The sequence below is a fragment of the Triticum aestivum genome, chromosome 1B (genome assembly GCF_018294505.1).
Source record: "Triticum aestivum cultivar Chinese Spring chromosome 1B, IWGSC CS RefSeq v2.1, whole genome shotgun sequence".
Classification (NCBI taxonomy): domain Eukaryota; kingdom Viridiplantae; phylum Streptophyta; class Magnoliopsida; order Poales; family Poaceae; genus Triticum; species Triticum aestivum.
In genome coordinates this window covers 97,138,717-97,153,900 of record NC_057795.1, presented here as the reverse complement: position 1 = coordinate 97,153,900, position 15,184 = coordinate 97,138,717, and the positions used below count along the sequence as shown (strand labels likewise).

The 15,184-nt window shown below is 43.1% G+C and overlaps 1 protein-coding gene and 1 long non-coding RNA gene across 2 annotated transcripts; both read left to right on the top strand.

The window, feature by feature from the left end:
- The first annotated feature begins 4,361 nt into the window (after positions 1 to 4,361).
- LOC123109998 (prolycopene isomerase, chloroplastic) lies at positions 4,362 to 9,698 on the top strand. The gene is made up of 13 exons (XM_044530425.1): positions 4,362 to 4,920; positions 5,633 to 5,839; positions 5,939 to 6,038; positions 6,231 to 6,313; positions 6,422 to 6,478; positions 6,554 to 6,706; positions 6,781 to 6,859; positions 7,105 to 7,253; positions 7,380 to 7,514; positions 7,733 to 7,846; positions 8,733 to 8,843; positions 8,965 to 9,073; positions 9,245 to 9,698. The coding sequence occupies exons 1-13, from the start codon at positions 4,513 to 4,515 to the stop codon at positions 9,316 to 9,318; spliced, it is 1,779 nt and encodes a 592-aa protein (XP_044386360.1). The 5' UTR covers positions 4,362 to 4,512; the 3' UTR covers positions 9,319 to 9,698.
- A 552-nt stretch (positions 9,699 to 10,250) lies between these two features.
- LOC123087472 (uncharacterized) lies at positions 10,251 to 13,414 on the top strand. Its single transcript, XR_006441411.1, has 3 exons — positions 10,251 to 10,571; positions 10,686 to 10,750; positions 11,065 to 13,414. It is a non-coding gene; the product is annotated as an uncharacterized lncRNA (long non-coding RNA).
- The last annotated feature ends 1,770 nt before the right edge of the window (positions 13,415 to 15,184 follow it).

Genomic DNA, 15,184 nt, shown 5'->3' with positions numbered 1-15,184 from the left:
ATGTGAAACTTTCTTTTGAGTGCGTTGAATACTAAGATAAGTTTGATGCTAGATAATTGTTTTGAGATATGGAGGTGATAATATCAAAGCAATGCTAGTTGGGGTGATTATGAATTTAAAGAATGCTTGTGTTGAAGTTTGTGATTCCCGTAGCATGCACGTATGGTGAACCGCTTTGTGATGAAGTCGGAGCACAATTTTATTTATTGATTGTCTTCCTTATGAGTGGCAGTCGGGGACGAGCGATGGTCTTTTCCTACCAATCTATCCCCCTAGGAGTATGCGTTTAGTGCTTTGGTTTTTGATGACTTCTAAATTTTTGCAACAAGTGCATGAGTTCTTTTGATTAATGTTGAGTCCATGGATTATACGCACTCTCACCCTTCCACCATTGCTAGCCTCTCTAATACCGCGCACTTTTCGCCGGTATCATACACCCACCATATACCTTCCTCAAAACAGCCACCATACCTACCTATCATGGCATTTCCATAGCCATTCTGAGATATATTGCCATGCAACTTTCCACCGTTCCGTTCATATGACACACATTACTTTTGTCATATTGCTTTTTGCATGAACATGTAGTTGACATTGTATTTGTGGCAAAGCCACCGTTCATAATTCTTTCATACATGTCACTCTTGATTCATTGCATATCCTAGTACACCGCCGGAGGCATTCATATAGAGTCATATTTTGTTCTAGTATCGAGTTGTAATTGTTGAGTTGTAAGAAAAAATAAAAGTGTGATGATCATCATTATTAGAGCATTGTCCTAGTGAGGAAAGGATGATGGAGACTATGATTCCCCCATAAGTCGGGATGAGACTCCGGACTTTATGAAAAATAAAAGAGGCCAAAGAAGCCCAAATAAAAAAGAGAGGCCAAAGAAGCCCACCAAAATTAAAAAAAATGAGAGAAAAAGAGAGAAGGGACAATGCTACTATCCTTTTACCACACTTGTGCTTCAAAGTAGCACCATGATCTTCATGATAGAGAGTCTCATATGTTGTCACTTTCATATACTAGTGGGAATTTTTCATTATAGAACTTGGCTTGTATATTCCAATGATGGGCTTCCTCAAAAGTGCCCTAGGTCTTCGTGAGCAAGCAAGTTGGATGCACACCCACTTAGTTTCTTTTGTTGAGCTTTCATATACTTATAGCTCTAGTGCATCCGTTGCATGGCAATCCCTACTCACTCACATCAATATCTATTGATGGGCATCTCCATAGCCCATTGATACGCCTAGTTGATGTGAGACTATCTTCTCCTTTTTTGTCTTCTCCACAACCACCATTCTATTCCACCTATAGTGCTATGTCCATGGCTCACGCTCATGTATTGCGTGAAAGTTGAAAAAGTTTGAGATTACTAAAGTATGAAACAATTGCTTGGCTCGTCATCGGGGTTGTGCATGATTAAATACTTTGTGTGATGAAGATAGAGCATAGCCAGACTATATGATTTTGTAGGGATAACTTTCTTTAACCATGCTATTTTGAGAAGACATGATTGCTTTGATTAGTACGCTTGAAGTATTATTACTTTTATGTCAATATGAACTTTTGTCTTGAATCTTTCGGATCTGAATATTCATACCACAATTAAGAAGATTTACATTGAAATTATGCCAAAGTATCACTCCGCATCAAAAATTCTTTTTTATCATTTACCTACTCGAGGACGAGCAGGAATTAAGCTTGGGGATGCTTGATACGTCTCCAACGTATCTATAATTTTTGATTGCTCCATGCTACTTTATCTACTGTTTTGGACTATATTGGGCTTTATTTTCCACTTTTATATTATTTTTGGGACTAACCTATTAACCGGAGGCCCAGCCCAGAATTGCTGTTTTTTGCCTATTTCAGTATTTCGAAGAAACAGAATATCAAACGGAGTCCAAACGGAATGAAACCTTCGGGAACGTGATTTTCTCACCGAACGTGATCCAGGAGACTTGGACCCTGCTCCAAGGAACAACCAAGGAGGTCACGAGGGTGGGGCGCGCGCCCCTCCTGGGCGCCCCCTGCCTCGTGGGCCCCCTGTTGCTCCACCGACATACTCCTTCCTCCTATATATACCTACGTACCCCCGTCAGATCAAATATGGAGCCAAAAACCTAATTCTACCGCTGCAACTTTTTGTATCCACGAGATCCCATCTTGGGGCCTGTTCCAGAGCTCCGCCGGAGGGGGCATCTACCACGGAGGGCTTCTATATCAACATCATAGCCTCTCTGATGAAGTGTGAGTAGTTTACTTCAGACCTTCGGGTCCATAGCTAGTAGCTAGATGGCTTCTTCCCTCTTTTTGAATCTCAATACAATGTTCTCCCCCTCTCTTGTGGTGATCTATTCGATGTAATCTTCTTTTTGCGGTGTGTTTGTTGAGACCGACGAATTGTGGGTTTATGATCCAACTTATCTATGAATAATATTTGAATCTTCTTTAAATTCTTTTATGTATGATTGAGTTATCTTTGCAAGTATCTTCGAATTATCCGTTTGGTTTGGCCAACTAGATTGGTAGTTCTTGCAATGGGAGAAGTGTTTAGCTTTGGGTTCAATCTTGCGGTGTCCTTACCCAGTGACAGAAGGGGCAGCAAGGCACATATTGTATTGTTGCCATCGAGGATAATAAGATGGGGTTTTTATTATATTGCATGAATTTGTCCCTCTACATCATGTCATCTTGCTTAAGGCGTTACTCTGTTTTTAACTTAATACTCTAGATGCATGCTGGATAGCGGTCGATGAGTGGAGTAATAGTAGTAGATGCAGAATCGTTTCGATCTACTTGTCTCAGACGTGATGCCTATACACATGATCATACCTAGATAACATCATAATTATTCGCTTTTCTATCAATTGCTCAACAGTAATTTGTTCACCCACCGTAGAATATTTATGCTCTTGAGAGAAGCCACTAGTGAAACCTATGGCCTCCGGGTCTATTCTCATCATATCAATCTCCATTACTTTATTACTTGCTTTGTTTTTACTTTGCCTTTTACTTTTTACTTTGCATCTCTATATCAAAAATACCAAAAATATTATTTATCATCTCTATCAGATCTCACCCTCGTAAGTGACCGTGAAGGGATTGGCAACCCTAATCACGTTGGTTGCGAGTAGCTATCGTTTTGTGTAGGTACGAGGGACTCGTGTGTGATCTCCTACTGAATTGATACCTTGGTTCTCAAAAACTAAGGGAAATACTTACGCTATTTTACTGCATCAACCTCTCCTCTTCGGGGAAATCCAATGCAGTGCTCAAGAGGTAGCATTACCTTCGTGGGTTGAAGTCTCCATCAACGTGGATGTATGATAACACCACCTGTCGGAACCACGACAAAAATATCCGTGTCTCCAATTGCATTTGAATTCTCCAAACCCTTCCCTTTACATTCTTGCAAGTTGCATGCTTTACTTTCCGCTCCTCATACACTCTTTGCATGCTTGCTTGAACTGTGTGAAGATTGCTTGACTTGTGCTAAGATACATAAAATCTGCCAAAGACTAAAATTGGGAAAAAGTTAGTTTTTAATTGGCCAAGTAGTCTAATCACCCCCCCTCTAGACATACTTCTGATCCTACAGTTTCCCTACAGCATTTGATGCGGTGTGTATGTGGGTGGGGGGGATTTAATGTTTGACCCTTTTCTAGGCAATTTTTAATTTTTTGACCCTTTTTTGAAAGTTAATCAAAATCTAATCCCAGTTTGTACAAATTTCAGGATCTGAACCTTTTGCTACCGCCAGGGTCCCAAACAGGCTGGCGGTAGCCTGTACAACGCTATCGCCCAGGTGCCCGACGGTAGGTGCGAGCGGACCTACTGCCATGGATAAGAAAATGGCCAGATCTTAAAATTTTTGCAAGGCAGTGTCAGATCTCGATCAAGTTTTGAAAAAGGGTCAAAACACAAAATTTAGCCGGTGGGATGTTGCGACGATGGTGCCAGGTGCAGCGATGGCCACGACGCGCGAGCCGTCCCTCGCCGGAGATGGACCCCGCATGGCACGCGCTGATGAGGCTGAGTTGTGCACGACGGGACAACGAGGTGGCACGATGAGGGATCGAAGGAGTGCTTCTTCTGCTTCCGCACGAGGAAGGCAGATCAGAAGACACGGAGACCAAGATCAAACGGTTGGGATGTTACCGATCCAACAGCCTGCGCGGTGACCGGCCTGGAGTCTGGCCGGTCGACCGGCGGCTAGCAGGTTATGATCGCGGTTGAGAGGGTTGGTTGACCACCACTTCCCTTGCGAGAGGTGCGTGTCACCACCCTGGCCCACCGTCGGCGGCCGTCCGCGCCTGCCTCCTCATCCTCTTCCCTCCACTCCCTCCTCGCTTTCTTCGTCCCCTTCCCGCCGTGGCATCCACCCTTCTCCCTCCCCGCCAGATTCCTCCACTCCGCTCCAAGCCGGAATAAAATACCCGACCCCGACGCCATACAAAACGACGGCACAGCCGGATTTCTCCTCCGCCCCCACGCCCCGCCGCCATGCCGCTCCTCCTCTCGCCCCTCGCGGCGCGGTGCCTCCACCGCTCCCCGCACCTCCCCGCGCCCGTCGCGCACCACCCCTCCCGCCCCCGTCCTCTCGGCGGCGAGACCCGCGGAGGTACCAGGGGGAGGAGAGTGGCGGTGGTGTCGGAGAGGCAGGCGGCGGCGGCGGTGTTGGCCGCGGAGAAGTCCCCGGGAGGAGAGGGAGGCGACGGAGAGCGATACGACGCGATAGTGGTCGGGTCGGGGATCGGGGGCCTGGTGGCGGCGACCCAGCTGGCCGCCAAAGGGGCGCGGGTGCTGGTCCTCGAGAAGTACATCATCCCCGGGGGCAGCTCCGGGTACTACCGCCGCGACGGGTTCACCTTCGACGTCGGCTCCTCCGTCATGTTCGGGTTCTCCGACAAGGTAAAGCGGGGCAGAGCGCCGGCGTCCCACTTGTGCTGAACTGTTGCCCGGGGCTTTTGATTCGCTCCATTTTCAGCACAAAATTTGTTATGAGTGCAACTTGGTAGCTGCGCGGTTAAATTTCTGGCTCCGACCCGTGAATTTGTTGATTCCGTGTGCTGTGCCTGTGCTGTGCCTTGTGATCACCGAGAGAAATATTTGAAGGGTAAAGCTTTGCACTGCGAATTTGTGCTCTGGTGTGGTAAGGATAGGCTGGGTGTGAACTGAGAGGTGGGACTTGTGATTTGCTTGGTTGTTTAAATTAGTTGACGACTTACTGTTTTGCGGGCATCCGGTGCCTGAAGATGCCATGATTAGTGTAGTTTGCACTTGGGACTGTTTTGCTTAAAGAGACAACCCTGATTTTGAGGTTGAGGGCTTAAGGCCATGTTACAGACAGCATTACAGGGGGCAGGTGACCACTGTGCAGCTTATCAACAATGAGCACGACCAAGTGTGAATGCCTGAATGTTCAGGGTGTGCACAGCATGGTGCATGCTAGAGTGTAGCGTTGGTCTGTGCTGTGCTTGTGTGTGCCTCTCATGAAAATGCTCACACATTAGCTTATAGCGCTGGATTTCATTGCATTTTTGTAGAAGATATTTTGCACGAAGTATTTTGTGTGTGTGTATGGGTATATTTGGTAATATGTATGACATGTGTTGTCATCCAGGGAAACTTAAATTTGATAACACAAGCACTAGAAGCAGTTGGATGTAAGATGGAAGTCATACCAGACCCTTCTACGGTTCATTTCCATCTACCTGGTGCCCTCTCCGTTCTTGTGCATAGGGAGTATAATGACTTCATTGAAGAGCTGGTTAGCAAATTCCCGCATGAAAAAGAAGGAATCCTAAAATTCTATGGCATATGTTGGAAGGTATTGTCTTTATTTTATCTACTACTTGTATTTGTTACCTTTGTGTTGCTATTATCTTATGCAACCTTCACAACTTACATCTATGTCTCGTATGAACAGATCTTCAATTCATTAAATTCTTTGGAACTAAAGTCCTTGGAAGAACCTCTATACCTATTCGGGCAATTTTTTAAGAAGCCTTTGGAATGCTTGACTCTCGGTATTAAAACTGCATCCTTATATTCCTCAATAAGTTTTACCCTTATTTTCTCTACAGAGAAATCATTTAGAACAATTAGTTAACTGAAGTTGAAACAATTGTAGTCTCAAAAGCAACAGAAAAATAAATTCATATGAGATACTATGAAATAAGATTGTTTGATATAATAGAATCATTTTTTCTATGATGCAGCATACTATCTGCCACAGAATGCGGGGGATATTGCTCGCAAGTTCATAAAAGATCAGCAGTTGCTATCCTTCATAGATGCTGAGGTGTGAGATATTTGTGAGTTTACTCACTTGTTCAATTTTTTTCCACGCATACATTTTTGTTCAACTTTCGCTTATCTGAAGAATTACAGCAATTTATGGTTTTTGTAGTGTTTTATTGTGAGCACAGTCAATGCCTTGAAAACACCCATGATCAACGCGAGCATGGTAAGTTCGATGTTAATCTGTCAGACCTTTGTTTGAAAATCATTCAACCTCCAATTATCTAAGTCAACATGACAGGTATTGTGTGATAGGCACTTTGGAGGAATTAACTATCCAGTTGGTGGTGTTGGTGGTATTGCGGTGTCTTTGGCAAATGGCCTTGTTGAAAAGGGCAGCGCAATACGTTACAAGGCGAATGTGACCAATGTTATTCTTGAAAATGGGAAAGCTGTGAGTTCAGCTTACTGATTTCAAATGTCTGAAGTTTAGATTTGGTTTCTCAGCTGAACATTTCATTACTACAGGTTGGAGTGAGGTTGTCAAATGGGAAGGAGTTATTCGCTAGAACAGTAATATCAAATGCCACAAGATGGGACACATTTGGTAATTCTGCGAATATCCTTTCATGGTCAAGCTAGAAAAGTATCTCTTTCACTTTCACTTGTTACAATGTTCTTCATCTTCTGCAACTTTGCCGTAGTTTTGCTTCTCATGTTTTGCAACCATCCAAAACCATATTTCTCGACTGTAACTTGCCGTTATTATTCTGCCAGTGTGAACAGTTTTTTGGTACATACTTAGTATGTGTTCAGTTTCCTCCAGGAGTTAACAAATGCATGAACTTACAGGAAAACTCGTGAAGGCTGAAGAGCTTCCAGAAGAGGAGAAAAACTTTCAGAAGAACTATGTTAAAGCGCCATCATTTCTATCCATTCATCTGGGTGTCAAAGCCTCAGTTTTACCTGCTGGTACTGATTGCCACCATTTTGTACTGGAGGTACGCACTAGGTTGTATGCTACTGGGCATGTCATCATTGAGGGTTAGAGTCACTGTCACATTAGTGGTGAATTTGATATGGACATTTTAATCTGTAACGAGTTTAATTGTGAGTGTAACTTTCAGGATGACTGGTCGAACTTGGAAAAGCCTTATGGAAGCATATTTTTAAGTATCCCTACAGTTCTTGATCCATCCTTGGCTCCTGAAGGACATCACATACTTCATATATTTACAACTGCAGGTATAGAAGATTGGGAGGTATGTCAGGGCTCTAGCTGAAATGTAAATTATGTCAAAAAAATATTACTCCCTCCGTTCCAAAATAGATGACCCAACTTTGTACTAACTTTGGGTACAATGTTAGTACAAAGTTGGGTCATCTATTTTGGAACGGAGGGAGTACAAACGAAGCCTTTTTGTATGAACACAAGTATTGACTGATGCCCGTAATACTGTTTTGCTTTAATCTTTGGCAGGGTCTACCTAGGAAGGATTATGAGCAGAAAAAGGAGCTTGTGGCAAATGAGATCATACGAAGACTTGAAAATAAGTTGTTTCCTGGTCTTCAAGACTCAATAGTCCTCAAGGAGGTATCTTCTTACAGTCCTTCTATGTCGGGAACTCAGGATTCTGTCAATATTTTCAATCATTTCATTTTGACTACTTCATGTTTGAACTTGAAAGTGCTAGCTACCAGTCCTCAAACTGACAAGGGAGCATGAGCAAGTCTGTAGTAGTTAGCAGCGCAAACATGATTAGCTATTTATGATGCAGTACTTAATATGATTATTGGAAAAGATCATTAGAGCATCCCATCTGGTCTATTTGTCATATTTCCTACTCTCAGCACCGGCCAATCTACCCAGTATATATGCGGTAATATTTATAGGTTAGCCCCATACCTCAATCACTATAATGAGCTCTAGTGAAGAGTGGTCTAAACGTACACCGACAGCCGACAGGGATGCACTTTTGGGCTGTTTTGTCCAGCTGAAAATCCATAAAATGATTTGCTCTTTTGCATAAAATGAACTACCAAAGAAATATCCTCCCAAAAACACTTCCAGGGATATATAGGACTATAACTCTATAAGTGCACCATCAATTAAACAAAATGGGCTGTGGCTCAGTCCACTTGCATCCCTACATAGAAAGCGACAAGTCCTTTTACTTCTTTCAAATGATATAAACCATATCAATTAGCAAATACTCAGGTATTAGAATATTTTCTTTGAGCCAAAGCACAGTTAAGTTTTGAGTATTCAGCAGATTCTTCATGTTCCTTGTGCAGCAAACTATATTATGCATGATAGACCACCATGCATCACCAACCAGGTAGAATGTTATATCATGGGCTTTCATGAGCTAACTGCACATTCCTTTAAGGCTATGCTGTGAACTTTAGTGGCCTTATTTTGGTTTCTGGTACCAATATATTTTGTAACACAACATTCATTTAATATTTGGTTTTGCCAGGTAGGATCCCCAAAAACTCACCGCAGATTTCTTGCCCGAAATGATGGTACATATGGACCCATGCCACGGGGTAAACCCAAGGGTTTGCTGGCAATGCCTTTCAATACCACTGTAAGTTACTTAAATAGAATACAGATTTCAAGATACAGTTTTTTTTGTTAACCTAATGATCGAAGTGATGCCATCGTGATATAAGATTACTAGAACTGAAGTTATAGTATCTGATTTACAGTCAATAGATGGACTTTACTGCGTCGGCGACAGCTGTTTTCCTGGGCAAGGAGTGATTGCTGTGGCATTTTCAGGGGTCATGTGTGCTCATCGTGTTGCAGCAGACATAGGTAAACACTAAGCCGAGTTCCTACTATCTCTTAGCAGATGTTATTTTATCGAAAGAAGTGTTTCTTGCATGTATGATTATGGGCGCCAGGAAGTAGAGATGCCTTAGCTCAACGAAGGTTGACCATTGTGGAACGATGTGATATTTTTGGCTGAATTTGGTCTTCTCGCAGATCTTGAACAAAGGTCTCCTATTCTAGACACCGGCCTTCTCGGTGTCCTCAGATGGTTGAGAACACTCGCATAAAAATTGGTGTCAGACGGAGACCTAGAACAGGTTTTATTGTTCACACAGAAGAAGCGGCGGCAGCCTCGCAGATGTCGGGGTTTCCACCTGACCGGTCGGGTGTTGATCCATCCATACAATGATCCAGCAGCAGGCTTTATGTAGCCATTTTTGTTGCTGCCTGGTGTATAGGCAAAGTTAGATTTCAAGGATGTTTTCCTGAAACCCCCAAATGATCGAGAATATACTGATGGTGATCTGTAATTTGAGAGAACCGGGGATCTGGTATTCTGATCATTTATCTGCTCAACGGAGTTGTATATGTTGTAAGAAACTAAGGCCGATCTGTGCCACGTTGTAATTTTTGGAAGATGAAGCAGCTCATATGTTCTGGCATTTTTTTTCTTGGGAAGAATGTATTTTGTTTCAGGAGGGAAAAGAACCTGTGCAAGTCCATCACAGAGGAATTACAATGGCGAAACGCTACTATCACTACAGTTTTTTTTTGAGACAATACTATCACTACAGATTTTTTTTGAGGGGTACTATCTCAAAATGGGTTTGTTAAGTGGGCCCAGTTTTGTGCATCGGGGCTGCGTGGGCGGTAAGTGGGCCCAGTTTTGTGTATGGCGGTTCTAAATGGGTTTGTTAAGGTCATTCGTGGCCTGCGTGAGGCCTGTTTTGGCGTACGTGTCTCTGGGTGCCTCTGGTCTGCCGTTCACTTTTGTGTGTCCAGTAGGGTGTATGGAGCTTTCTCAAAAAAAAAAAGTAGGGTGTATGGAGGGTGCATGAGCCCAAAAATTCTCTTCTCGACCCACTTTTGAGTGTTTGATAGAGTGTATGGAGGGTGCATGAGTTCACACTAGTTTAACACAAATACACTAGAAGCATGCATGAAGAGGGGTGTTGAGTTGAGCATGCATGAAGAGTGAATAACTATGCTGAGACGAGAATGCAACCAAACACACCCGATAGTTTAGGTGGCGGCGGCGGATGAGAGTTCACGTCCGTGGAGGCGCGGGCGAAGCTGGCGGTTCCCTCTCACCCCTCTACCTCTCTTTCCCGCCGGTCTAGTCTAGTCTCTATCTTCCGCTGTGCTCGGGGCGGGTGGCGGCGAACGTAAATATGTCTCTGCTCGGGGAAGATGTGTCCCGTCTCTCCGAGGAGGGGGAGGGGAGCGAGTGACGGCGGCTCATGGATGGTGTGCGCTGGCACCAACGGTGAGCGACGGCTGCTTGGCTCCGGGGAGGCGGACGACGACTCAAAACGACGAGGTTTCGGATTACTCCGAGCTCTCTCCTTGAGTTGATTTTTCCATCTCTTTTGGATTCCCCATCTGCGGTCCCTCCATGTCTCTTCCTCTGATTGTTTTCTCTCTTGACCTGTAGTGCAAAGGAGGCAATCGGAAACATCAATTCGACGACCATGAAAGACTGTTTGTGGTATTTCAAAGGTACCAGCGTTGTTCATCTCTCATGCGCCGTTTGATTTGTTATATGCTCTCAAGGATGTGTTGACAGTTTATGTTGCTACTTGTTATGTGATTGCTAGCAACTCACACGGAAAGTATTTCGTCCTGATAGCCGAACAACTAATCTTATTGTTTTGGGGAGATGGAATTGGTTTCCTGAATTGATTTTTCAATATACTTAATTACTTTCTCAGTTTCTCTGAATCAGCTGGCAAAATGGCTGTTCAGGAATCACCAAACAATACGCTGAAATTACTCTATGTGCGTGTAATGTGTTTAACATGCCATCATTGCAGGTTAAGCGGCCTTTTTTTGCTGTCATTTGTAAAAAAACTCCCTATGAAGAGTAAACATGGCTTAGGTAACCGTGTGTAGCCATCAGGTGTCACCGGCTTGGAACTAAAGTGCGCCTTGAATCTTCAATGCTCCATGCCCCAGTCTTCTGTGTGACTACTTGGACTTGTGCCGGTCAGTCCTAAGGGATGCCATTATGAAAGATGAGACCGGTTCGCCACTAAGGTGTGTGCCACCTCCCTTCTCCTCTTGTTCTCCTGTTCCAACATGTTTTGTTTGAACTTTGAAGTTGTTGCGCTTCGGCAAGGAGTACGAACTGGTCCGGCCACTTAGCTGGTCTGATTATTCACGGGTGTGTTGCCGTTGAGCAATTCACTTCCCCTGCCCCCTTGCATTCTCAAATAAACGGAACCAGAAGTAGAAATCATAAATTGCAGTGGGTTGAAAATTTTCACATCACATAACCAAGTAAAATTCAGTAGATAGAGAGACAAGAAATGGCACGTGTAGCTTTTGGTTGCATAAGTGTATTCAACAATCACAGAACGTATTTTACTTGCATGTTCTTTGTCATCCAATATAAGTTATTAAAGGGAACATTATTGTATCTTCTCTTCTTTCATGAGCATGAATAATACTTCTACTTCAGAAATAAAGTGATTCAGGAGAAAATATATGATGGGGACATGGCATAAGAAACTTTTAAGCACATTTGGGTGGGCTTAGTATATGACTACGAGTCCTGGTTTCTGAAAAATCTTAACCCAGTTTCCGAAAACAAAGTTTTTGTACCTGTATTCATGTTTCACCGAAAGATTTTCCGAAAGTGGGAATGTTCAAATATGCCAATTATTTGCTTAATGGAATGCCCACTATCAGTGGCGGAGCTACACTATCAAAGGTGGGCGGGCCAATACAAAGGAAATCCACTATTTTTTCTTTCACAGCTCAGTCTACTCTGAATCCTGCACTGCATTTGTTACTGGCTGAGCGGGCCTTGGCCTAGTTTTGTCACACGTAGCTCCGCCAGTGCCTACTATATATGTTTAGAAATATAACAGTTACATAGGTTTTACTCTACTGGTTTGGCTCTGCTTCTCCTGTTTGCAAAGAGGACTTTCTTCTCTGTGATATCTTCCAGTTCTTATCTAATGATGGCTGTTATTTGCCCTTGATGATGTTCTCTCTTGGTTTAATTCTGCCAATAGCCTTGCTAGCTCTAAGGACGAACATAAATGTCTAATGACGTTGACATTCTTGACAGTGAAAAACATATCATGTTTTTCTATTCCCAAGGGGCGTTACTATTGATAAAGTATGAAACCTTTGTCCATTTTAGGGGAGAGCATTTTAAAAGAAGGTTGTAATGGAGGTGTAATGTTCGTCCAAGCTATTTTGCTCATGCTGTTTGTGACTAAATTCATGAAGTCCACTTCCCTGCTTCTCTATTGTTATCTTTGATACATTATAATCACATAAAAGAACTTGCATTGTTACTGGGATGTGCATTGGTTTACATAGCGTTCAATTGGTTCATCATACACTCATGGTACAATGTAAACCAATGCGGTGGCGGTGGCGGCCTACAGCAGTTGCGCGTTCAGCTCCGTCCATGGAGGCGCAACCGTCGGCCGGCCCATGGCCTGATAGCTCGGGGGTGGCGGTTCCTCCACGGCTCCCACGTCACGACGATGGTGACCCTGCACCAGCAGTGCGGCACGGCTCCCCACATCTGTGTTGGATCTTCAAGCTTTCATCTCTGAGAAACTTCAACTAGCCATATGAGGATGCTTGCTCCGCCGTGTGGAGGAGGGACTCTAGGTGTGGCTTCAGATCCAATAGATTCCACCTCGGCCACCTATTTGACGTCAGCATCCCCACCCATTCCTTGACTTCTTCTGTTACAAGGTGAGTACTGTCCAACAATTATGTTTATTTGCTGATTCATAACCTGTTTCCTTAGAAATTTATAATTATTTGAGCATTGCTATGCACACGATGCACAGTAGACGATTTGTGCCCGACACAGCATATCAGTGCGTCCATGCTTATCATGGAAGTGGAGCAGACGGCTGGATTAGCATCGTGCAGCCGTCGTGCAGCCAGTTTATCGTCCGCACAGCAGTTCTGTAATTATTTATATACACTCTTTCGTTGGCTTTATTTATATTAACTGAGTTTTCTGCTTATTTAGATATTGCTATGTGGCTTTTTACAATTTTAATAGTTAACCAACCTAATTTCTATGTGGCTTTTTACAATTTTTCAGACATTGTATGACATGAAATTTTGTCCTAATTTCTATGGTTGTGTTGCTCATGCAATTCCCAAGTTTCCGAGGACCTGTGGTGCTCGCCGCATGAGCAACCCTGAAGAAACAAAATCAGGGAACTAGAGTGTCTGAATATTGTGTAGTATTACTTCCCAATAATGACTAATTATGAGAACCGAGTAATTTTGTTGCCCCCTTTTGGTCAAGAACATGTACTCGCTCTCTTTTACCATGAAACAAGTAATGATGCCTTGCTTTTAGATCTTTGGCATCACCTTTTCCCTGCTATTAGGAACTATTATTTACATGGTTGCGTACAATGGTATGCCCTCTTATTATGAGTCTATACCGTATCATCATGGTTAGGAATATGTGATCTTCTGTGTTTGTCAATTATCCTCTACTGGCAAAATGAGAGCATTCAAAACTCAAATATGTTGTGAACCAAGAATGTTACATAAATAATTATAATGTTGCAATGGTATACCCCCTCCATTCCTAAATATTTAAGCGTTGTTCCTTAATCACATTTTTGAAATTGTCAACATAAATGCGAATGACTTTTCAGGTATATGAACCTAAATCACATGATATAATACTGTATGTTTCGGTAATTGTAATCTGGATTGGTTGAGGCTAGCTTTTTGGGAATAGTAAGTGTTTTTTGTGAAGAGTAAATTTTATATATTTCGGTAAATCCTGGCTTGGGTTTGTTTCTCAACCTTGAGATTTGTACTGAAGATTTAAATCAGCAATAGTCACTTCCATTACGGATCCACGTTGTGCATGGATTTATCCAGTAGATTGGTTATTGCAGTTTAATTCTTTGATGCACCTCAGATATTGCCTCCACTAAATAAGGCGTAAAAAGAGAGATGCTTAACTCATGACCGAAGAGCGGCACGGCAAAGTGCGCGTCACCCTCTAGTTACATTGATGTTCGCAGAGATATCATGCTGCAGCTGATGATTAAGTTGGGTTTAGGTTATAATTAGTGCCATGTCAGTTTCATCTCCATTAGTTTATTTTTTAGGGAAATCTCTAGTAGATTAATTAGTACAGTATGGTGGAGTGCCTAGCTTCGGGAATCGACAAAGCTTCACCAACATTACTCTGCTTTCGCTATGTTCTAGTTGGTGAGTTGGGCGCAATCTGCACCTTCATAGTGTTTCTGTGTGCTGACGCGGCCGCAGGGAGCGATGTCTCCAACAAGTCGCCCTGCAATCTAAGGGCTTCTTTGGATTGCATAAATTTTAAAATGTAGGGATAGAAAAAAAAAGTGGGGTTGAGATGCCATGCCCTATTAATTACTCGAGTACATGATTACAAAACACAAGAATTTCATAAGATATGTTTTTAGATGGTGCACAGGAAATGAACACATGACTTCTATAAGATTGAGAAGAGAGAGTAAAGAGATATAGAGTGCAAGTATTTTGGACTTCTCAAAGAAAATAAAATAAAATGAGGTTTGAGCTCATGTTTAGATTCCTCCGGAATAGAGGGTCTATGAATGGATTCCATAGGAATTTGGTGAACCCATTCTTATGATCCAAAGAACTTCCATAGGAAAAATCCCTATTCCTTCAATCCAAAGGAGTCTGGAGCCTCCAACAAGTTAAGCAAGGTGTCTCGTGCCTACGGTGGCCTGTTAATGCTGCCCCAGGGTTCCCATGCTTCTCGGCAGCTATCACCTGAGTCTCCCACTACCTTAGACGATCTGTTAGCATATGCGTGGGCATGTGGCGGAGACGCCTCCTGTTCTCTAGTGAGAGCAGCCTCATCACTTGATTAGTCACATGATTCCGATGCCATACTTCGTTGCGGTATGAGAGAGGGAATAGGAGGGG